The 25,313-nt window shown below is 38.2% G+C and overlaps 2 protein-coding genes and 1 pseudogene across 2 annotated transcripts in view; 2 read left to right on the forward strand and 1 right to left on the reverse strand.

Annotated features, from left to right (window-relative positions):
• The first annotated feature begins 11,059 nt into the window (after positions 1-11,059).
• LOC114510639 (vomeronasal type-1 receptor 4-like) overlaps positions 11,060-25,313 on the forward strand; it is a 95,116-nt gene continuing 80,862 nt past the window's right edge. The window contains exon 1 of the mRNA XM_036013261.1: positions 11,060-11,164. Within this exon, the coding sequence (XP_035869154.1) occupies positions 11,065-11,164 (100 nt within the window). The 5' untranslated portion in view covers positions 11,060-11,064. The remainder of the gene's footprint in view (positions 11,165-25,313) is intronic.
• Positions 12,352-14,749, forward strand: LOC114510638 (vomeronasal type-1 receptor 4-like). Its single transcript, XM_028529178.2, has one exon. The coding sequence runs from the start codon at positions 12,760-12,762 to the stop codon at positions 13,783-13,785; it is 1,026 nt and encodes a 341-aa protein (XP_028384979.1). The 5' UTR covers positions 12,352-12,759; the 3' UTR covers positions 13,786-14,749.
• On the reverse strand, positions 19,515-22,125 carry LOC118497749 (annotated as a pseudogene).

Below are 25,313 nucleotides of genomic sequence, written 5' to 3' on the forward strand. Positions count from 1 at the left end.
CATACCAAAGAGCATATAGTGTGTATGATGCATAGACATCCATTCTCCTATGATGAGCGTTAAGGTTGTTTTCAATTTTCCACTATTATAAACACTAAACTGTACATCTATGTCCCAATATAAAGAAGGGCTTTAGTTTCAATACAATAGAGAGCAAAGTGGGATTGCTGATTATATATATATTTTAAAATTGAGCTAGAATACATGTGTCACAAAATTGACCTTATCAAGCACTTCTTGGGTGCAGTCCAGTGGGAATTTAGAACATTATGACATTGTGTAATTATCACCATTATCTAGGTCCACAACATTTTAATGACTCCAATAGACATCTCATGGCCATTAATGATTCACTCCCATTCCACCTTCCCCAGCCCTGAAAACTATTTATATACTTTCTGTCTTTATGAATTTGACTATTTTAGATCTTTCCTATAAATGGAGTCATAAAATATGTGGCCTTTTGTTTCTGGCTTCTTTCTTTTAGAATACTGTTTTCAAGATTCCCCCATGTTGTAATATGTATCAGTATTTCATTTTGTTCTATGACTGAGCAATACTCCATTGTATGTCTGTAGCACATTCTGTTTATCCATTCATCAGTTGATGGACATTGGGTTGTTTCCACCTTTTGGCTACTTTGAATACTGCTACTATGAACATTCTTGTACACTTATTGTTTGAACATCTATTTTCACTTCTTTTGAGTATATATCTAGGAGTGGAATTTCTGGGTCACAGGGTAATTCTATGTTTGACTTACAAAGTTATTGCCAAATTATTACAGTGGCTGCACCATTTTACATCACACCAGTAATGTAGGAAAGTCGCAATTCCTCCACATTCTCCCCAACACATGCTCTTTCAAATTTTTTATTATTATACTCATAGTAGTGGGTGCAAAGTAGTTTTCTCAGTGTCTTTTATTGTGTTAAAATACATAACAAAATTTAACATTTTAACCTTTTTAAGTGCATAGTTTTGTAGTATTAAGTACATCTACATTATTGTGCAACCATCATAACCATCTATTTCCAGAACTTTTTCATCATCACAAACTAAAACTTCATACCTATTGAGCAAGTCCCAATTTCCCCTCCTACAAGTCCCTGACAGCCACTATATTATATTCTGTTTCAATGAATTTGACTTCTCTTGATACTTCATTTAAGTGAAATCATACAAATTTGTGCTATTGTGTCTGGCTTATTTAAATTGGCATAATTTTGTTAACACTCATTGAGGTTGTGACATGTATCACAATTTCATTTTTATAGGACTGAATAATATTCCATTGCATGTGTATGCTATATTTTGTTTATTCATTCATTTATAGTAGATAGTTAGGTTAGTTTCATATTTTGACTATTGTGAATAATGCCCTGTGAGCATTGGTGGAAATACATGTTTGAATCACTGCTTTCATTTCTTTTGGGTGTATACCCAGAAGTGAAATTTCTGGATTATATGTTTAGTTTTTTGAGGAACCATCATATTTCCTCACCAGCTGCACCATTTTACATTCCCACCAGCAATATACAAGGGTTCCAATTTCTCTATGTTTTTACAAACACATCACTTTTTTTTTGTTTGTTTTATAGTAGTCATTCCAATGAATGTGAGATATGGTGGTTTTGATTTGCATTTCCCTAATGACCAAATACATTAAACATCTCATGCTTGCTGGATATCCGTATATTTTCTATAGATAAATGTCTGTTTAATCTTTTACCCACTTTTTGTTTGGGTTTTTGTTGTTGAGTTATAAGAGTTCTGTACATAACTCTGTTTACTAGATTCTTATTAGATATATGATTTGGAAATATTTTCTTCCATTCTTTGTGTTGTATTTTTACTTTGTTGCTAGTGTTTTTTGATGCCCAAAAGTTTTTTAATTTTGATGTAGTCCAGTTTATCTATTTTTTCTGTTGTTGCTTGTGCTTTTGTTGTCATGCCTAAGAAACTTTCATGAAATCCAGTGTTGTGAAGATGTACCTTGATATTTGCTTCTCAAAGTTTACATAATGTAGCTTTTCTATTTTACCCACTTTTTCCCATTAGCTCTTCATTGCCATCATTTTTTTCGTTCCCATGACACCCTGTACACATTATCCTCCCAGATCCCAATTACCTTAAATTCTTAACTTCCTTGCACATATTGCTCCTTTATAATCTTAAATCTGACATTGTACAAGGATACTTTAACCCCTACATAATATTCTTTTGCTTTTTATCCCTTTGGCTTTTCATTATACCCCACACCTTGACTCTTTACTACCATCTTACCACATTCCCCCCATTTTCTTGTGCATCTCATCACCCCACTCTATCATGCATCTATGCACTGTAACTTCCCAAACATTCCAGTGCTAAACAGTTGCTACTAATTATTTTATAAACAAATTTTCTATGGATAGGAGTGTTTGTGAAAATCAAGCTTCCAGCCAGGTCACATAAAGGAAAACCATGAGAATGGAGCTTTTCTTTAAGGTGCTGGATAAGTTAAATAGTGAAACTGCAGGCAGGGTGAGGGGGTTGGCTTTTGGGGAGTTCCAAAAACATTCTTGTCACTTCCAGTATGTGCTAGGTTGCTGATTTTCACTGTTACTGTTGTTGCAAGGTGGTTGCTTTTCAAGGCTGCCATGGAGCTGAAGAGACTGGGGTGGATGGGATTAGGGCACATTGCAATGCTCCAAGGCCCATTACGGGTGAATGTGTGGACTCAATCAGCTGCTTATTATGGAGAAATGATGGGTGTTTAACCAGGCCTCAAAACTTGGTCAAGAAAGCACAAGTAAAGTTGTATCACACTTTCCCCAGTGTTCAGTCTAGCAGATTCCAGCCTTACAGGGCCAACTCCATATCCCTTTTTTCAGCATCTCATTATTTTCCTTCCTTTCCTACCATATGAACACATCCTTTGAGATAACTATTTATTCTGCACATAACTCAGATAACAAGTGGTCAAGTTTTACCCTTTGGAGATGTTACCTTCCACCTACCATGAATTTGTGCTGCCTTCCTGTAATTTTCATGATCAAGATCTCCTGTGTTCTTATCTCAGCCATCCTCATAATATTAGATATTACCTTATTAAGTACAGACATAAAACTCAAGCCCTCCAATGGATATTTCCAAAAGAATCCACTTTCACAAAACAAACAAAACAAACAAACAAACAAACCCAAACCATCCAGTGATGCAAGTGTCTGTTTTTGAAGATATCATAAAAATGAGAGAGGTACCAGAGCACTTTAGGGCTGGCAAATTAATATCCTTTTATAATAATTGCTTTTCTCCCAAAGTCCCTTTGGGCTGCTCTACCTGTGGTCTCTTGGATCTTCCCCTCTGTCTATGCAATGCCCCACCTGTTGGTCCTACTCTCCTCTTTCTTGTGTCATGGACTTAGCCAAACAAATTACATTCTTCAACATTTTGGTACAGATCAACTGGCTTTCTCAGGTCTACAGCATAACTGGAACAACTAAATTTATCATGATTTAGAGATTAGGTAAGTGTTTGCTTTAGTATAATCCAACTTCTTAAGAGAATAGGCAGAGTTCTCTCTATTTTTCTACCTATTTATCTATGTTTTATCTATCTGTTTTGAATTACAGCTATGGTTATTTCAGGCACTGTGAATGTTGAAGTTCAGCCTTAATTCTTACAAATATTGGTAAAAGAAATCAAAGGGCTTTATTACTAAGGGCACAGCAGTCAGCATGAATATACTGATTGTAAGTTTTTCTTGTCACCCCCTATGCCAGTCAGAGTGGTGTAAAAAGGTCAGGTGAGTGTAACATGCAGTGGGATTGCATCACAAACATGGACAATTGGAGGGTGGATTGACTGTGGGAGTGGTGGGGACGGGGGAGGGGAGAGCAAGAGGGAAAAAGGTAGGACAACTAAAGAACAACTTTGAGAAAAAAAAAAAAAGAAGAAAACCCATGTTTTAAAAGGGGATTCCAGGAAACCTGCCCCACTCTTTGAAGACATTGTTTTTATTTCACTGTACTGTTCCAGTGAGTAATGCTGTTCCTATCTTCCAAGGTTTCTTTCTTTCTTTTTTTTTAATATATTTTATTGATTATGCTATTACATTTGTCCCATTTCCCCCCCTTCACTCCCCTCCACCCTGTATACCCTCTCACACCCATATCCCCCCTTTTGTCATGTCCATGTGTTATACTTATAAGTTCTTTAGCTTCTGCATTTCCCATACTATTCTTACCCTCCCCCTATCTATTTTCAACCTACAATCTATGCTACTTATTCTCTGTACCTTTTCCCCCTCTCTCCTCCTTCCACTCCCCTGTAGCTAACCCTTCGTGTGATCTCCATTTCTGTGGTTCTGTTCCTGTTCTAGTTGTTTGCTTAGTTTGTTTTTGTTTTAAGTGTGGTTGTTAATAATTGTGAGTTTGCTGTCCTTTTACTATACATGTTTTTTCTTTATCTTCTTTTCTTAGATAAGTCCCTTTAACATTTCATAAAATAAGGGCTTGGTGATGATGAACTCCTTTAACTTGACCTTATCTGAGAAACACTTTATCTGCCCTTCCATTCTAAATGAAAGCTTTGCTGGATAAAGTATTCTGGGATATAAGTCCTTGCCTTTCATGACTTGGAATACTTCTTTCCAGCCCCTTCTTGCCTGTAAAGTCTCTTTTGAGAAATCAACTGACAGTGTGATGGGAACACTTTTGTAGGTGACTGTCCCCTTATCTCTTGCTGCTTCTAGGATTCTCTCCTTCATTTTTACCTTGCTTAATGTAATTATGACGTGCCTTGATGTGTTTCTTCTTGGGTCCAACTTCTTCGGGGCTCTCTGAGCTTCCTGGATTTCTTGGAAGTCTATTTCCTTTGCCAGAATGGGGAAGTTCTCCTTTATTATTTGTTCAAATACGTGTTCAATCTGTTGCTTTTCCTCTTCCCCTTTTGGTACCCCTATAATTCAGGTGTTGGAACATTTAAAGATGTCCTGGAGGTTCCTAAGCTTCTCCTGGTTTTTTTGAATTCTTATTTCTTCATTCTTTCCTGTTTGGTTCTTTTTTTCCTTCCTTCTGGTCCACTCTATTGTTTTGAGTCCCAGTTTCCTTCCCAACACTATTGGTTCTCCGTGCATCTTCGTTGATCTCTTTTATGATAACCTGCATTTTTTCATGTAATTTGCACCCAAAATCAACCAATTCTGTGAGCTTCCTGATCACCAGTGTTTTGAACTGTGCATCTGATAGATTGGCTATCTCTTGGTCACTCAAAAGGATGAGCCCTGGGGCATTGATCTGTTTTTCTTTTTGAGACATCTCTCTCTCTCTCTCTCTCTCTCCCTCTCCCTCTCCCTCTCTCTCTCTCTCTCTCTCTCTCTCTCTCTCTCTCTCTCTGGTCTGGTTGCTCTTGTTACGGTGACGGGCAGAGCCTTAGGTGTTCACTAGGGCCGGGCACCCCAGTCGCTAGATTGTGATGTTGTATGTGGGGGTGGGGGCGGGGACGGGGGCTGGAGGGAACAATGGCAGTAGCTCCTTTCTCCTGAGACCACAGTTCCTTCCCTGGGATCCTGGGCTGTGCGCTCTGCCCCGGTCTGCAATCGCTGCCTCACTGGGTCTGCCAGCTGCTGCTCTCGTAGTCAGGGTCCACCTGCTGCGATCCTGTGCACCCCGGATGCCTCACATGCTCCTGGTTGCCTTAAGCACCCACTGCTCTCTGCTCTCCACACCGCGACCTGTGCTGCGACCTGTGCTGCAACCTGTGCCCGGCTGCTTGTCTCAGCCCCTCCTACCAGCCTTCAACTTCTTGGCTGTCTGACTTCCATTCAGATAAATTCTCTGTCAGTTCTGGGTGTTATTCTGCCTCTAAATTGTTGTTGTTCTAATCTTGGTTGTGCGTGGAGGTACGGTGCATCCACCTATACCTCCATCTTGCCGGAAGTCTCTATCGGTTTCTTTTTTTTTTACACAAACATGTGAGAAAGTGAAGTCTTATAGAAAAGATGTCTATCCCTCTGTCCATAAGGCATGCACATACATGAGAAACCCATGGAGAATTGTCTTCCAAAAACATCCAACACTAATTTCTTGACTATATCAGCTCCTAGTACAATTTACCCATGAATAGATCATTTGTTCAAACACTAATTAAACTGACAAAGGACTGGGAACACATCTGTTTAATTTATGTCAAACAATATTTGATTAAGACTGCTATCAAGAGGATATTGTATATCAGGATGAGGCTAACCTGCTTATTCACCTCATTTATGCACATGAGGTTCCTACTTTCAGCCATTGAAGATAATCCCGATACTCATTAGAGCCTACTTTAGAAACAGTATGGGCTTCTGCTTGTGTTGAGTTTCTGAGGGGGTTAGTGAATAAACAACTGAACATTATGAAAAAAACACAATAAAACATATTTTCTGATTACATTAGGAGATTTTGTATTCTTTACCCACACAGGCAGAGCCTGAAGACAGTGGAAGTCCACAACTCATGAGCAGAAAGGGTCTGACAGTTGGAGGACACACAGAAATTTAGGGCAGTAGTGTCCACAAAACACAAACCTGGGAGTATAGAAAGAGTAATAGAGATGTGAAAGATGTAAGAGAGGGGTCTGAACAGAACAAAGGTGCTCACACGGAAAAGATGCTCTGGGTGGCTCTGTGTCTCAGAAGGATCTGGGGGAATATTCCTGTGATGTGTCGGACCCTCGCTTGTGTCGTATAGGATGAAGACCATGGTTCTACTAGCCCAGAATATGAGCACAGAAATGAAACTTCAGGGAATATACTAATGCTGTAAACAGTGAACCTGTGATTGTCTCATGACCAGAAGCAGAACAATATCCAAAAATGGCATTCTTTATGTATTTTACTACTCCATTTGTTAGACACATACAATACATATGCAAGAAAATAAAATAACCTCTATGTACAAATTCCAGCAGATGGAAATGAAGAAACCAATGTACTTGGGAGCTTTTTACTTTAATATCCTGCCAACAGGAGTTCATGTGTACTGATCATGGTGGTCTGGAAGACACTCAAGAAGGAAGTGGTGCTAATGTACATGACCCTGCCCACTCTCTGAACATATAAAACAAGTTGGTATCCAGAATCACTGAGGAAATGTTAACTGAAGCTGCCATTGGCTAGATTCCCTTTTACTTAGGATGACCAAGGAGTTGGCTATACTCAAGTGCTTGGGAATTAAATTTGTGGATCTCAACTTGCATTCAATGTGGTAATGGAAGAGGTAAAGGTAAAGAAGAGAAGAATGGCCCCGAATTCCAAGTATTGTTTGTAACAGGAAGATTATTCTTATTGCCAAATCCTTGGAGGCTTTTCTGTCATTCCACACATTTTCCTTTAATTATGACAGCACTCATTGCTGTGAACAAAAAGACTCATTGGAAATTTTGGACATCAAGAGTAACTTTGGTTGGTTGCTTCTACGGGGTGACCAAAAGTAGGAGGGAGGAGATAAAAAGAATTACTAGTATATTTCATGGCAAAGCACAAAAGATGAGGTGGTTGAGCCTGAGAGAAGTAGTGAGAAGTGACAGTAAATGGAAACAATGCTTAATATAACATTTACAGAAAACTGAAATTTGTAGTTCACATTTGAAATAGAACACAACCTTAGTCACTGTCTACACCTTAAAAGGAACTATTTCTGAATGGGTTATCTAAATATTAAAGATAAATTTTGAAATTTTTGAAAAGCCAAAATATTTCTGTGGTCTTAGAATAAGAAAATATTTCATCATTTGCCCAAAATAGGTTAATCTATGGGTGAAATGACAAGATTATTTGAAGTTATGGACCTAGTTATCATAAAAGAAACCCATGCTCCTCCCTATATAGATACCAAAGAATGAAAAAAAAAAATAGTTTTTTTTAAAACTAAAAATGTATGTGCCATAATCTGAGAGGAGAGAGTGAAAGCTAAACTTGAGGGTGAATTTTAGAAGGCTTGGGGGAAGTGAACTTTATTTCCTTTGTTTTACAATGCCTAAAAATACTGGATTTGAAAAGCAACAATGAAATATGTTGAAAATTTGACCATATTAGATAAATTTTGGTAGATTTACTCACAAGAGGGAAAATGACTAATTAGTCACTTACTGTAAAGTGTTTCTGTTCAAGTGAGATCCTAGTCTTTAATAGTGGATCAACAGCTTTGTGTCATGGCAAGTCTATATGGTGATCAATTCAAGTAAATGCTGACTGTTACATGAATTATCTTTGGCCATTGGAAGTGTGAATTGAAAAAGTCTAAGTGGAATAATCCAAATAATTTCTCTGTATAAACAAATATACGATTTTAAAAAATAAGCACATACATAAAAAAATTTACCAAGGATGCCATCTGGACCGGGAGTTTTGTTTAGTGGGAAGTATTTAATTACTGATTTGATTTTGTTAGTAATTATTGGTCTGTTCAGATTTTGTTTTTTTCTTGACTCAGTTGTGGATTGTGCATTTCTAGGAAGTTATTCAGATTTTTCTGATTGTCCAATTTGTTGGCATATAATTGTTTGTATTGGGTTAGCCAAAAAGTCAACATGTTTTTTTCCCATAAAAGACACATTTTTTAAAAGATTTTATTTATTTATTTTTAGAAAGGGAAGGGAGGGAGATAGAGAAAGAGAGAGAGAGAGAGAGAGAGAGAGAGAGAAGGAAAGAAACATCAATGTGTGGTTGCTGGGGGTTATGGCCTGCAACCCAGGCATGTACCCTGGCTGGGAATCAAACCTGCAACACTTTGGTTCGCAGCCTGCACTCAATCCACTGAGCTATGCCAGCCAGGGCTAAAGATGCATTTTTAATTTTTACCCAATAACTTTATTGATTTGGATATTTTGAACATTTCAGCTATATCCTGTGTGGTATTAACATGATGTCCTCAATAATATCTCAATTTGATCACTGTCAACTTTAAATGGTCTACCTGAGTGTGGAGCATCGTCCAGCAAGAAATCTCTAGCATGGAAACTTAACAAACTACTTTGACATGTTCTATCAGTCAGAGCGCCTTTTCCATACACTACACAATTTTGCGTATGTGTGTTTTCCATTGTGTTTTTACCTTTGTTGAAATAATAAAGCATAATATGCTGAAAATTTTGCATATTTTCTTCCATTTTCAATATTAAAATTGCTACCCCAATTCACCAATTTTGGTGTTTTCTTTTTAAATGCACACTGATATGATAGCTATCACAGTACAATCTAATTTTCAAACAAAGTTCAAGACAGCTAAGTACTACTACTAGAGCCATCTTACAGAAAAAAAACCAAACAGACATTTTAGCCAACTCAATAGTATTTCTTATAATTCTTTGTATTTCTGTGGTGTCCATTGATTCTCTCTCTTGTTACTTATTTTATTTGGCTTCCTTTTTATTTCTTAATGAGTGTGGTTAAATGTTTATCCATGTTGATTATCTTTTCAAAGAAGTGACTCTTGGTTTCAGTGAACTTGTGTGTTTTTGTTTTAACTATTTTGTTTGCATCCACTCTGATCTTTATTATTTCCTTTCTATACCCACCTAAGACTATTTGTTCTTCCTTTTCTAATTCCTTTAGCTAAAAAGTTAGTTTATTTATCTGAGACTTTTCTTTTTACTTGTTCTCATAGCAATTTTTAAGGCTGTGTATATATTATGAACATTGTCCTTGTTGGTTGTTACCCAGTTGGAAGGATCACAAAGGATGGAAAGGGCCTCCTTTTGGAGCATGTAGTAGTTCTGGAAGATACAAGTTATTCTGTGTAAATGAATGAATCATGAATGAAGACTCGTAGTGACTGTACACATTGATTCTGTAAAAAGTTACATTGTAACTAATGTACTTGAACAAACTTAAATTGGCTATGTGTGTTTACAGGGTCACACGTGTGTCTGAATGGGTGAGAGGTATTATGTGTGAACTGTGAAGCAAATGTGACTATACAACTAAAATGGTTGATTACTGATTGTGTATGTGCATTAAGTATGTGATTGTGACTGTTGTTTGTGTCCTTGCCTATGCTGTAAGTGTAGGAAATTAGTTCCGGTGACTGTGCTATTCTGGAATGGCTTTCCATTACTCCCTTGGACTTGAAACTTTGAAGGTATTTGCATAGGGAATAGAGTTTATTCAGATTTGTTTGTAGGACACACCAAAAAATCACTTTCAACGTCTAATTTATGTTTCTTAAAAAGGTAAAGCAATCAAGGGCTCATAACTAACAATTCAGCATAAAATAAATGTAGAACACTGTTGTAACCCTTGGATACTCTAGGATTTCATAAGGAACATTGGCTTGTCTGGTAGTCACAAGAATGGCAGCATATGCCTGTCAAACCATTCCCATGCTGGTACTTCTACTTTTATAAGGGATTCTTGTAGAACTTTTCTCTTTCATCTCAATCTATAGTTTCTGTATCTATGTCCTATCCCACTAATAGAAGGCAATACTGGTCAATTATATTCTTCCCTCAAATTGCATATGAGGTAACATTGACTTGAGCCAATGAGTGCAATGATATGATGTAATATACCTTATGACAACCATGTTACCTGTTACGTGGCCTCTCTTTCTAAATCTAACATATTTTTGACTTGTTCTATTTTCTTTGCTCCATATGCCAGTGATGCTGCAGCTAATTTGTTTGAAGATTAGGAAAGAACTTACTTTGGGTAGAACTTCCCAATGAAGCAAATGTCTCATGAGATGTGCAGACTCACTCTGGTCCTTGAGAGGTCAGAAGTGAGCACTCCCTACTGTTTGTTCCCCATGGGAGATCCTGTCTGCTCCAGGGATCATGGAAAGAAAGGGCCTCTTACAAACACTCAGTAGTCTCCTAAGGGATTCTGGCTGGGAAACCTGGAATGTTTTTTGGCAATTCAACTGGGAAGAAAGTTTTGAGAAATATTCTCAGTTCCCAAGCATGTTGGTGCCAGTGCTGCTACCAGTGAAGTGATAATCGCCATTCACAGGGAGGTGAGGTCACCAAATCACAAGCCATATATCTCAGGGTCTGGCTGCCTCCTGTTACAATGTAACCGACAGTGCTGACTTTACAATGAGCCAGCGTCCAGGCAGCAGGGAGACATCAGTGGGTTTTCTCTTTATCAGCCTGAAAGGTAGAGACTGTAAGGGAAGGTGTTGTATTAGGAGTCCAGGTAAGTGAACATACTGGACAAAGGGACCTTTTGTGAATGAACCTGGTCCAGCACCAAAGCCAGAGGGTAGGAGGAGGAATTCCTGAGGCTTGAGCTAAGCTGGTGAAGAGACATGGGTCCTAGAGCTCCTCTAATCTCTGATGACTCCAGATGTGATGTAGTGTGGTCCTCACTCACAATCATGTTTTTTTATGATTCTTAATGTAGTTAAAGGCCAGAGTTTTGGAGTCAATCTCTGTTCAGCTGACTTTATAGGAATCATAGACCTAATTTTTAGGTTTCTAGAGGTGCATCAATAATATCTGCCTGCTTTTACGTCTACAGGAATCATTGGATCTGATGCAGAAAATGTGTCTGACAGCAGTTACTGAAGTAGAAATGTATTCTATGACTCTGGATATATTATTTGCTAAACATATTTAATATTTGTATATATTTTCACTATGGTGACTCTTTTCCCACTTAAAGAAATAGCATTTAAAAAATATAACTTAAAACTTTTAGACAGTATTTTCAGAGTCAAATATATAGTTTGATATTTCTGTTGCTCTTATATTTTATGATACCAATCTAACCAATCTGTGTATTTCATTACATAATATACAAGTTATTTGCCTTAACTCTACATTTTCCATGTTTTCTGGTATGTTCTTATCTTTATACAAATCTTGCCTTACTGCTAAGAATCTCGTTTATCTCAGTTATTAAAAATTAGTTATGTATATGATCTGAAATCAGTAATGATTTTATTTCTGCAATACACTGTTTATCAGATACCAGTGTTTCTTGTTGCATAGTTCCTGTAACTCATGTAATTGTATTTTCCCTATAATAAAGCATGACGCTTTCTGTTGTCCTCCTAATATTGCACCTTGCTTGCATTCATTATACCCAAGCTGTCAGGGGCAGGTCCCTACAGTTTTTCTGCAGTCAGTGTACCTATGTTCTACGAAGATCTCTAGAGCTTTATTCAAAGTTTATATTTGTGGATTAAGTATTCATAATGAAAATAGTGGACACTTGATGTTTCTAAAAATTTTAAATAAAATACCACCAATGGAAATCAAAATAAGAGGGTTCAAAAATAATTGGTTTCTTTGAAAAACACAGGTAACTAATATGTTATTATATTAAAAATTAAATGCACTGTCTTGTTGTGACATTTTTTAAAAAATGTGAATTGCATGAAATTGGTATGTGTGGGAGGCAGATGTGTTTCTTCTTTGTGAAGAGGATCTGGGCACGTCGGTCAGAAGGTTGGTCTGCAGGTGCACACTCCTGTCTCTAAAGGAGTTAGCAGCACAACCAGGATCAAATCCTCACTCTGCCCCTAACTAGAATGTGAACTCAGACAAAACCTTTAACCTCTCTGCAGATAGGGTCCTCACCTTCATAAGAAATGCAGTAGTGTCTGCCTCTTGAACTTGTGAGGGATAACAAAGTTAATTTATGTGTGGCCTTTGTAGCAGTGAGTAATCTTTTTTGTGTTCTTAAATGGTTACACATCCAACTATTCGATGCCTTTAAGAGAAAAAGGTTAACTCAGTATTCCATTTGGAACTGTTGATAGTGGAGAATGTTGGAGATCCCCTGACATGATACCTATGGCTTATACCTCCTATTCCCATGCAGGGTCCTCTTGTTCAGAAGACAAAGACCAATCACTGAGAACACACAGCATGGCCACCAAGGATTTTGTAGTAGGGATGACCTTTTTACTACAGACTGTAATTGGAGTCCTGGGGAATTTCTCTCTGCTTTATTATTATCTCTTCCTCTATTTCACTGGGTGCAGGCTGAGGCCTACAGATTTGATGGTCATAAACCTAATTGTGGCAAACTCCTTGGTTCTCTTTTCTACTGGAATCCACTATACAATGTCATCTTTTGGGCGGTATCATCATCTTCATGATTTTGGATGCAAATTTTTCCCCTATTTACGTGGAGTGGGAAGGGGTGTGTCCATTGGCACCACCTGCCTCCTGAGCATCTTCCAGGCCATCACCATCAGCCCCATGAACTCCAGGTGGGCAGATCTTAAAGTAAAAGCTCCCAAGTACATTGTTGTTTCAGTTTTCCTGTACTGGGTTCTGCAAATGCTGGTAAATGTTATTGCTCCTATATTTATGTCTAGCAATTTGAGCAACAAAAACATCACAGACAGAAAGTTGTTGGGATTCTGTTCCCATCTTCATCCAGATAAAACCAAAGACTCATTATTTGCAGTGTTGTTAACATCCCCTGATGTTGTATGTTTCATGCTTATGCTCTGGGCCAGCGGCTCCATGGTCTTCATCCTGCATAGACACAGGCAGAGAGTCCGACATGTTCATAGGACCCCTGTCTCCTCCCGATCCTCCCCTGTGTCCAGAGCTACCAAAACCATCCTTCTCCTGGTGAGCACCTTTGTCTTTTTTAACACACTTTCCTCCATTGTTCTTATTGTTATATCTATTTTGAACAATTCCAGCTTATTTCTCCCTGACATCTATGTATTAATCACTCTGTGTTTCCCAACTGTCAGTCCCTTCCTGCTCATGATCCGTGGCTCAAGTGTCTCCAGACTCAGCTTTGCCTGGATAAGGAATGTAAAATGTCCTAATCTTATGGGAAATACATAAATTATATGTATTTTAATAGTATGAAACTTAACTTGTAAATTAATTAAATTGTATGTATGTTAAATCTATTACACTAAATCATCCAGAAATGAACTAGCATAGAATTGTAAGAAAATTTATGTGACTGGGCATCAGGAGGTGGCAGGTCACCCCTGAAGCTGAAGCCATTGGTGCTGGAGGGAAATTCAGTCCATGAGGAAGCTTGTGGGAGTCAGTTATGGTCTTGTGCATGACACCCCTGGAGAAGCAGTCATTTATTAGAAATATGATGTTATAAATGGATGATCTTAGAAATAAATTCTGGTAGAAATGACCAGATTGAGCTGGGTGGGGCAAAGGAATGCATATTACTTTTTAGCTTATGTTTTAACCATATCAGTTGATTGTGACTTTTTAAAAAATGTGAATTGCACAGAATTGGTATCTGTGGGAGGCAGATGTGTTTCTTCTTTGTGAAGAGGATCTGGGCATGTTGGTCAGAAGGTTGGTCTGCAGGTGCACACTCCTGACTCTAAAGCAATGGCGTCCATGGTGGGGACTTCCATAAAATCTGGAGCAGTGCAATGAGAGGCATTTGAAAAGAAAATAAGAAATCTATATTATTCATGTGGGGTTTAGGGCTCCTTGAGTTTTAGAAAGCAAAATGGATATATCCTCAATTTCCTGAGAGATTTTTGTATAGCTTTTTCTGGATTTACAATTGGAACTTGATGCAAAGTATTGACAATTCAATAATTTGAGAAAGAAAGAAATTATTTTGACCTCATGGGCCAATTATAGTTGTCATTCATCAATCAATATACTGGAAGGTTGCACATTATAGAAATTTAAAATAATACCAGTAAAAATCTTAGTGTGTGCATTATCCTATGTGTATATTGTAATGCTAGTTGTTTAAGTGTTTAAAATCCATAGAAATATGTATTATATGTTCATTATCGCACTGTATCTCTTGAAAAAATGACTGAATATAGTAAAAATCTATTTGTTTATTTAACAATTTATTTATTTATTTATTTTAGATGGAGAGAAGAAGGGAGAGAGGGTGAGAGAGAGAGACAGAGAAACACTGATTTGTTGTTTCACTCATTTATGCATTATCGGTTGCTTCGGAATCAAACCAGTGACCTTCTGCCTTGTGGCACAATGCCCAACCAAGTGAGCCACACTGGTCACAGCTCTACCAAAATATTTTAGCTTACATTTAAAAAGTAGACACATTCTTGTTTTATTTAATATTCTTCAGCTTCACCTTTATAATATAATATAAAGACATTATAACATTTATCTATTCACCATATCTCATATATCAGATTGGTGATACATATTTAAAAAATTTAAAGGTACATGTGCAAGTCATACATTCAGAGCCAAATGAAAGTTAACAGAGTGATACATTCTTACACTCAGTACCTGAATCAGGAAATAGAATGTTATCAGACCATCAGAAGACTCCTGTGCTCTCTTCCTGTCACTACTGCTCAGGATAAGCACTGCTCCAACATCTCACAGCATAGTTCCCTGGAGTCTGTTTTGCACTTTATATAAAGGCAATCATAGAGCAATAACTTTTTAGTGTTCCACGGTTTTCATTCCTTACATTATTTGCTGTATTTATTGCTGCATGTTGGAATGAATTCTTGCATTGTTCTGTAGAGTTCTTTTGTGTGAATATAAAATACTTAATCATTCTCTGTTCATTGGCATATGGGAAGTTTTCAGATTGGGCTGTTAGGACAAGTCCTAGTATATGAATATAGAATAATTTTCAATGACACACATACACAATTCTGTTGGCGATGCGTGTGGCAGTGGAATAATCAGGTTTCATGTCTTGGAAGTAGTGCCAAAGAGATTTCAAAAATGTTTGGAGCAGTTGCCACTTCCACCAGCAGTGTAAGAAACTCTTTGTTTACCAACATATTGTACCACTTTTATTATTTTTCATTTTTATGTTGGACTTCTGGTTGATATGCAGTGGAAACAAGTAATAAGTTATGTACCTGCATTTCCTGATTATCATGAAATTTGAACATACTTTCCCATATTTATTACACAAAGGACAGCCACATTTTGAATATGTGTGTTAGTTTGCCTATTTTTCAATTGTGTTGTTTTTTTCTATCAAATTGTAACAGTTCTATACATCTGCTGGACATGTTTTTTTTTTTTGGCTCTCTCTTTAATGCTTTCTGTGTGTGTATGGGTATGTGTTGTGATAAGGAGGGTGTCTTAATTTTAGCATAATTTGATATATTCTTCCTAGGATTTTTTTCTATTGTAAAACCATGGATATATACTCCATAGTGGCATTTTGGAAACTAGCATACCTTTAAAATTCAGAATGATAACTAATCCAGAAGTGATTTATTGTATGTATGGATGGAGAATGTTATGTTTTTTTTTAAATGATCTAGCAAATTTACATTCACTAAAAAACTGGGATATAGTCTTTTCTTTTGTGCTCTCTCTCATTGCTCACTCACATTAACATCACCTCCTCCTTGTATTTGTGTTTCCTGTGATGTATCCTGGAAAATCTGTGTGCCTCCTGCCTGCTTAAGTCTTTAACAAACCCCAGCTCTACACAACCAATTTCAGTCTTGGTGTCAAAATCTTTAATGGATTATTTCAATCAGTTATTTCCAAATTTAAGGGTAAAGGTTTAGCCAATTAGGAAATAATTCTATATGAGCACCTGAAATTCTTTTCATCTCTTGTGTCAGCTTGAGTTCCGGACTATTTTGCAGGGAAATTTTGTATTGCAGCTTTGGAACATGGCACTGGTGTCTTACTTAGGACAAGACAGATTAATTTCCAGACTGATATAATAAAGATAATACCTTCCTTTGACTTGGGCAGGTGTACTTATACCTCTCATGAAATTGTTTTTATTATTTTTATTTTTTCACTGTTTTATTGTTTAAGTACAGTTGTCTCCATTCCCCAACCCCCCTCCCCCAGTACCCCCAACCCCAGCCATCTCTGCTTCCCACCCTCGATCCTACCCTGTCTTTGGTTTTGTCCATGTGTCCTTTATACATGTTCCTGAAAACCCTTCTCCCTTTTCCACCCATTATCCCCTTCCTCCTCTCCTCTGGTTACTGTCAGTTTGTTCTTAATTTCAATGAATGGATCAAAAAACTATGGTACATTTACATGATGGAATACTACACAACAGAAAGAAAGGGTGACATCCATGCTGCCACCCTTTGTGACAGCATGGATAGATCTGGACAACATTATGCTTAGTGAAATAAGCCAGGTGGTGAAAGACAGCTATCATATAATCTCACCTATAAGTGGAACCTAACCAACAAAACAAAAAAGCAAGCAAAATATAACCAGAGAAACTGGATTTTTTTAAAGCTTAATGTTCTCCAGCTGTGCCCAAAACCGGCTGTGGGTACTGCATCCACCTGGACCTCTTTGCATGGCCTTATGGGGTATAGGGGAGCATTAGGAAAAGATGCAAACAGAACACTCTGGCTTCCTGTTGTTCTATGAATAATAATGTCTTTGTCTCAGTTTTAGGAGTCTCGTATCTTGTCCAGAATCCTTAGAAATGGCAGCCTTGCTTGTTGGTTTGCATATGGGGTGAAACCTACACTCTTTTCATTTCTGAAAGTCTTGGCAGTGAGGACAGATGGGGACTGAGCCATCTGTAAACAGCCTGTATGCTTCCTCATTGTAGCAGAAGGAAGCTGACCTGGTGAGATAGCTGGGGCCTATTCAGTTGTCTTAGGCAACTGTGACCTAATCCCTCCCACTGAGTGGCTGATAAACCCCCATTTCGATCTCCCATTTCTGGAGGATGAAAGTATGAAGTGAGCGTACTGCATAGTCAGAGGAGGGCCCTTGTCTGGGTAGCAGACCTTGCCTTATATCTTCACAAAGGAGAGTGGGCCAGGAAGCTCTCTCAGGCATCTCCCAGGCATCCAGCAGTGATGGACCACCAGTCCCATCCAGGAGAACTGTACTCTCATAGCCTAAACACTTCCCAATGGCTTCACCTCCTATTTCCATGACTTTGGGGATCAGGTTTCAACATGTAAATTTTGTGGAACACACACAGATCATAGCAGGACTGCTTGGGAAAAGGTAACATTCTTTTGTTTCTACATCAGAATATAATAGGGATTACATGTGACATGCCTGTGCTTCCTCAGCCCCTTAGTGCCAGGATGGATTATCCCAGTCAGTGAGGTCAGGTTGAGAAGTGTTAGTGAGACAAACTGTCCTATCACCTGTCACCAGAGGGTGGGTGAGAGTTTAGATCAAGTGCCACCAGCCTCTGATATATAGAGAGTTTTTAGAATATGAGTGATATTCTCTTTGTTGTCAGGTTGGAGGCCTCAGTCTCCACAGCCCTGTCCAAGAGGCAATGACCTCTCTGTCAGTTGGGGAGGCTGATGTACCCTGACCATATTCAGGGTCCTGATTTCCAGGGACAGTTGACTGGTTCCCTGTGTGCAGATGTGCTGAACTCAGTCCTTCCAGCAGTGAGGGATTATCTGTTGTCGCTCTGGCTTCCCATCACCTACAGGAGGCCCAGCCCTTACTAGACTCCTAGAAGATAAGAGACAGCACATGTCTCTGTGACTTAGAGGGTTGTCATTTATTTATTTAGATTGTATTTATTTATTTATTTATTTATGTATTTATGTATTTATTTAGAGAGAAGGGAAAGGAGGGAGAAACATGTGTGAGAGAAACATAGATTAGTTGCCTCTCACACATCCCCAACCTGGGACCTGGCCTGCAACCCAGGCATGTGCCCTGACTGGGAATTGAGTGACCTTTCAGTTGGCAGGCCAGCACTCAGTCCACTGAGCCACACCAGGTAGGGCAGTGTTGTCATTTAGCATGACCTTTAGAAACATAGTGACTCTTGCTTGATCTTTCTATTTTTGAAGAGAATTCAGTTAGACTCCATTACCAACAAGGTAGGAGGGACCCAGAAAATCCTGATTCTTCTGGAAAATGGATATTAGAGAATGAAGCTAGACTGGCCCCAGTGACATCTCAGCTTTACATGAACAAGTGTTACCTGTCCCCTTGGAGGAAACTGTTAAGTTCTATGCTGTAGCCAACACCACTCTCACTAAGTGGCTTAGTCCTCTGAGGTTCCTCTAAATGCAGGACCCTGGTTCATAGTTGTCTCAGGTGGTAACCAGAATCTAAGACTCTGCTCACTCCATGCCAGTAACAACCTATACTCCTCCCACCGCCCTCACACACCAGTTGACAAGAAATTGAAGTTCTTACTATTGCCAAATGTTCACTGGGGGAAAAAATCATTTCCAGTTAAGAATCATTATCTTAGGCAAAACATTTTGAAAGCAGAGTAATAAAAATTTTTGAAATAAAACAAACTGATAATTTTCTAATTTAAATATTTACCTTCCTTAATCTTATAACAATATGAATCAGTGACAGTGTTATATAGGGAATAAAACTTTGTGTAACATTTGAAAGAGATCAAACGTTCTCAAACATACCAGAAAAGGTAAACACATTTTTTATAGCTTTTTAAAAAAGATTTTATTTATATTTTTTAGAGAAGAAAGGGAGGAAGAAAGAGAGAGAGAGAGAAACATCAATGTGCGGCTGCTGGGGGCCATGGCCTGCAACCCAGGCATGTGCCCTGACTGGGAATTGAACCTGCGACACTTTGGTTTGCAGCCCGCACTCAATCCACTGAGCTATGCCAACCAGGGGTAAACACATTTTTAAACTTCATCTGAACCTACAAATTTTACAGAACTGAGAAACTATAAAGTAAAATTCAGCCTTCATCCCATAACTAAGTGAAAAACTTGCTTAGCTATTTGAAGTATATAAATGCTGTTCACACATCATATTCTATACCTGACTCACCTACAATGAATAAATTGCATTGAAACAGAAATATCTGATGGTCTCTAGATGCCTGGTGATGATCAGCTATATGGATTAACATGTCATAAATGCCTTCATGTGTCATCAACTGTGTACCTAGGGTCATGTTGTCAGATGTTTCAGTCTGTTCACAAGTTATTCAAACATCTTCTAACATTTTCCATTTAAAATATTTTCACTTGTTCATTCTCAAACAAATTTGTGAAAACCCCTTGCGCACACCGGAATACCCCTGATGACAAAATGGGAGAAAATGCTGGGCACTGGGCAGTGGTACTTCTACAACCTCTGACACTAAGGGCCACTGTCTCCTGCATGTGAAGAGACAAAATGCACCAGCTCCCCTGCCTCCTGGGCAGAGACAGCAGGTTCCAGCATCTGCACACAGGTGATTGGGGGGCATCTCATCCAGCAGTGGTGGGCCCAGACTAGGGGCCTGTTGTGGGAAGATGAGTTCTGGAAGTCATGTGCTCTGTCCCAGGCCACATGTCCTGCTCCCTGCTTAAACTGGGACCAGCACTCAGGCTCCTTGTGCGGCTCTACCCCTCACAGATTCAGGCTTTATATTGTAAATATTTTCTTTGTGTTTGTTTGCAGGATTAAAAGGATTACAAATATGACAATTGTTTTCCAACAACATTCAACATTCTTTTCTTGACTGTATCAGTCCCTGGCACAATTTTCTTAGAAACACATCACATGTTCCAACACTGATGAATCTGATGAATGACTGGGACTGAATCCATTTAATTTATTTTAGGCAATATTTGATTAACAGTAGTCTTAAGAGAATACCATATATCAAGATGAGGCTAACCTGCTTTATTCGCCTCATTTATGCCCATTTGGTTTCTACTTTTAGCCATTGAAGAAACCCAAGTACCCATTAGGATCTTCCTTAGGAAAATATGTGGCTTCTCCTTAAGATTGTGTTGAGTTTCTGAGGAGGATAAGTGAATAAACAACTGAACATTGTGAAAAAACATACAATAAACATTTTTCTGATACCATTAAGGGATTTTGTATTCTTTATCCACACAAAGTAGAGCCTAGAGACAGTGGAGTCTCGGCTCATGATCAGAAAGGGACTGACAGTTGGAAAACACACAAAAAGTAGGGCAGCAGTGTTCACCAACCACCAAGTGGGATTATAGAAAAGAGCAATAAGGAGAGGGTCTGAAAAGACACAAAGGTGCTCACCAGGACAAGAGTGCTCTGGGTGGCTCTGGTCTCAGGGGTGCATCTGGAGGAGACATTATTCCTGTGAATGTGTCAGCTCCTCTGCTTGTGTCTGTATAGGATGAAGACCATAGTTCTACTAGCCCAGCACATAAGCACAGAAAATGAAACTTCAGGGAATACTAATAATGCTGCAAACAGTGAACCCGTGATTGTTTCATAACCAGAAACAGAACAATATCCAAAATCCCATTTCTTTGTAATGTTTGTGCTATTCCATTTCCCAGACACATACAACACATATGTAAGAAAAATAAAATTTACCATCATATGCATGATCCAACAGATGGAAATGAAGAAGCCAGTGCACTTGGCAGCCTTTACTTTAAGACCCTGCCAACAAGAGCTCATGGGACTGATCATGATGGTCTGGAAGACACTCAAGAGGGAAATGGTGCTAATGGACATGCCCCTACCCACTCTCTGAACAGACAAAAGAAGTTTGCATCCAAAAATCATTGAAGACATGTTTCACCCCCAAAACTGCCATTGTATGCGGGACTGCTTTTGATAGGATGACCAAGGAATTGGCTACACACAGGTGCTTGAGAATAGAAGTTATGGCCCTCAACCTGCATTCAGTTTGATAATGGAGGAGATAATGGCAAAGAGAAATTGCTCAGGATTCCAAATAGAGTCAGTGATGGGAAGATTATTCCTACTGTCAAATCCTTGGAGGCTATTTTCTCATTTAACATGTTTTTCTTTAAATTATGACTATCATTTCTGTGAACAAAAAGACTCATTGGAAATTTTGGACATCAAAGGCAGCTTAGATATTTGCTCCTGTGGGATGACCAAAAACTTGAAGAGGCAGGAGGAGATAAAGGGAATCACCAGTATATTTCATGGAAAAGTCAGCACTAAGGATGAGGTGGTGTGAGCCTGAGGGAAACAATGACAAGTGATAGCAAATGGAAACAATGCTCAATACAACATTTACAGAAAACTGAAATTTGTTGCTCACATTTGAAACAGAGCACAACCTCAGTCACTGTCTACACTATAGAATAAATCAATTCTCAATCGGTTACTGATCTACATATTAAAGATACATTTTGAAATTTTTGAAGAACAAATATTTCTGTGGTCTCTTAAAAAGAAAATATTTCATCATCGATCCAAAATACATTAACTATGAAGGTGAAATGAAAAATTAGATGATATTGAAGTTATTTGTGCAGTTCTCATAAAAGAAACCCACCCTCACCGCCCCCCATCTCTCTTACACACAACTTGTTTCCAGCACAAAGAATTGTTATAGACTACCCAAAAGAATGAAAAAGTGGACAAAATATTGTGACAGAAACTTCAAAAGAGGTTATTCAATGAATTATAGTTATGGAAAAATGTTTGGTATGCTGAATAATGAGAAAAAGTCAAAATTCCTACCTGTTCCCATCATATAGCAATCAGAAAGCAAAAAAAGGAGAATGACAGGAAATATCAAGTTTTGGCAAAAATGCAGATAAAGCAGGAATCTCCTGCACTGCTGTTGGATGTTAAAATTCGTACAAACATTTTGGTAAAATCTTTAATTTTTTTAAAAATTGATTTTGCTATTAACAGTTGTTTGAGTTTTCTCCCCTTTGTCCCCCTCCACCCAGCATACTCTATTCCCCCAGACCACCCCCACACCATTGTTCATGTCCATGGGTCATGTGTATACATTCTTTGGTTACTCCATTTCCTATACTGTGCTTTACATCCCCATGGCTATTCTCTAACTACCTATTTGTACTTCTTAATCTCTGGGAACATCTTTGATAGTAACTACTTATGGTGAACAGATATAAACCTACATCCAAAATTTTTGTTCATAAGAATATACCCAGCAGAAATTTGTGCATGTGTCACCAAAAGACAAGATCCAGCATTTACATACAAGCACTACTTATAATAGCTTCACACCAAAAACCCATGCCCATGTCCATTAATAGCAGTATAATTCAATTAATTGTTTGATATTTACACACTGGAATCCTATATAACACTCTGCATTAGGGATCTCCAGAGAAACAGAACCAATGGGTTTATATATGTTGTGTATATAGATCGATAGCTAGCTAGATAGATATTTTAAGTAAGGCTCACATGACTATGGAGGCTGAGAAGTCCCAATATTTGCAGTCAGAGAGCTGGAGACCCAGGAAACCAACAGTGTTTGTTCCAGTATGATTCCAAAGGCCAGAAAACTGGGAGTTTATAGTGTAAATTCCAACTTGTGGATGAGAGAAGACTTATGTCTCAGCGTAGTCAGGTAGGAGAAGATTCCTTTTAACTTTTTTGTTCTATTTAGGTCTTCCATAGATTGAAGGAGAATCACCCACATTAGGGAGGACCATCTACTTTACTCAGTTAACTCAAATGAACTCAGATGTTACTTTCATCTGAAAACACCTACACAGACACGTGAGAATATCCCTCATGTTGACTAAATGTCTGGTACCCTGTGGCCCAGTCAAGTTGACACATAAAATTATCCATTGTATAGTGCTAATAAATACCAATAATAATATGCAACAATACAGATACATTAATACAAATCATGAAATTTTAACAACTTAAATTTGAAGGAGGCCATGTTGTATGATTCCAGTTATATAAAGTATGAAACAGGCAAAGTGACCTGATCTCTTAAATGTAGGAATAGATGCAATCCTATGTCCCAACAATTTCACTCCTGCAATTATACCCACCAGAACTATACCCTTTGGATAGTGACTAAGAAGAGGTTATATTTGGCAATCATATACACAGAAAAAAAAATGATAAATACCACAATGTATGGGACCCAGTAGAGGAAAATGGGAAAGCCAATGAACTTGGAGATTTATTTTGATTTCCTTGCACCCAGAGTTCTTGGGGACTCATCAGAATGGCTGGAGATACTCAAGAGGTGGGTGGTGCCAGTGGACACACTCTGCCAACATGGTGAGGAGAGAAAGCAAACTTATATTCAGAGAAGAAAGGCTTCAACCTAAAATCTGTCTTTGTCTTGGGGATACCATTAAAGAGAATGATTGGGAAGTGACTGTAAGTAGGTGCTTGAGAATGAAATTGTTGACTATTCATCTGAACCCAGTGCAGTAAAAAAAAAGAGATAGTGGTGAAGGAGAGTGAACATGCCAGGATCCCAACTATGCTTTCTGGCAAGTCAACCAGCCCCACTGTCAACCCACTGAGGCCACCCTGCCAGTTCCTGGTGATGGGCATACAAGTTGAGGACCAGAGGAGCCTGAGTGAGAACATGGGTGGGCTACATGTAACAGACCAGCTGAAATGTAATGTTTTCACCAAGGGTAAAAAAATACTTAAGTGGTCTCTTATTTTTTAAAATGATTTGGATATAGAGGCTTCCCTAGAATATAATCTTTAAGTGGCACTTCCAATATATGAATCACTGCTATGACGCTGCATGTTGAGAACCTTTTAGATTGTCATAATGGAACGAGGTAGGCACTGGCCTTATTTTCATTGTGAAGACAAGGAGAACCTAGATTCAGAGAGGTTAAGTGATCTTTCTGAATTCACATGCAGGTTGGTGCAGAGTGGGGCCTTGAACCTGGCTAGGCTGTGTGCAGAGATCATGCTCTGACCAGCAGAGGCAAATGAAGTCATTGTGCTGCACAAAGAAACCACATCAGCTGTGTTTTTACATCTATCTTTACTTTTGTTTTTATAACTTAACATTTTAAATTACATTTTTGGTAGTTTATTTTATGAATTGGTTGTGACGTTTCCATTTTTTATTTTAATATTGTGTAAGTCAATGTCAAATGTTGAATCAGTTTTAGAGATCCTAATAAAAATGTAGATGCTCTAATACAGTATATTCAGAAGTAAACCGGCCCCATGAACAAGTTGGATTTAATCAGTGTGAGGTTAGCTCAGTATCACTTTGGCTGTAAGAAAACTCATTTTGTTCTGGTTGTAATGCTGGAGCAAAATACAGTGGCATGGACCAAAAAAAAAGTTATTGAACAACATTACTTTTCTCCTAAGTTATGATACAGAGACACTAATATAGAATAAAACACTAGCATAGAAACTAAGTATTATTAATTTCACATAACATCAGTTTTTAGATGCACGAGTAAAGTGTAACAACTATAAAGCAAAGGTTGTGCAATGTATTAAAGTACAAGAGACATAGAATGGAGCCTGGAAAACATGGAATCTTACGCACTGAATACATTGAATCCTAGTGAAACGATCAGGGACCTGGGAACTGATGTTAGAATGTTATTAATCAGAAAATAGCACAACATACATTTGGTCTTCATATTGTCCAAAGCCCATAATTAGAGTTTCCTTTTTTGAGATGCTGAGTCCCCTAATTTCAAGAGGGAAAGCAGTCTCACCAAAATCATGAGAGCACAGGTGTT

The sequence above is a fragment of the Phyllostomus discolor genome, chromosome 12 (assembly GCF_004126475.2).
Source record: "Phyllostomus discolor isolate MPI-MPIP mPhyDis1 chromosome 12, mPhyDis1.pri.v3, whole genome shotgun sequence".
Taxonomy (NCBI): domain Eukaryota; kingdom Metazoa; phylum Chordata; class Mammalia; order Chiroptera; family Phyllostomidae; genus Phyllostomus; species Phyllostomus discolor.

Excerpts from the sequence above, each read along its gene's own strand:
- LOC114510638 (XM_028529178.2), top strand. The coding sequence starts at position 12,760 with ATGATACCTATGGCTTATACCTCCTATTCCCATGCAGGGTCCTCTTGT.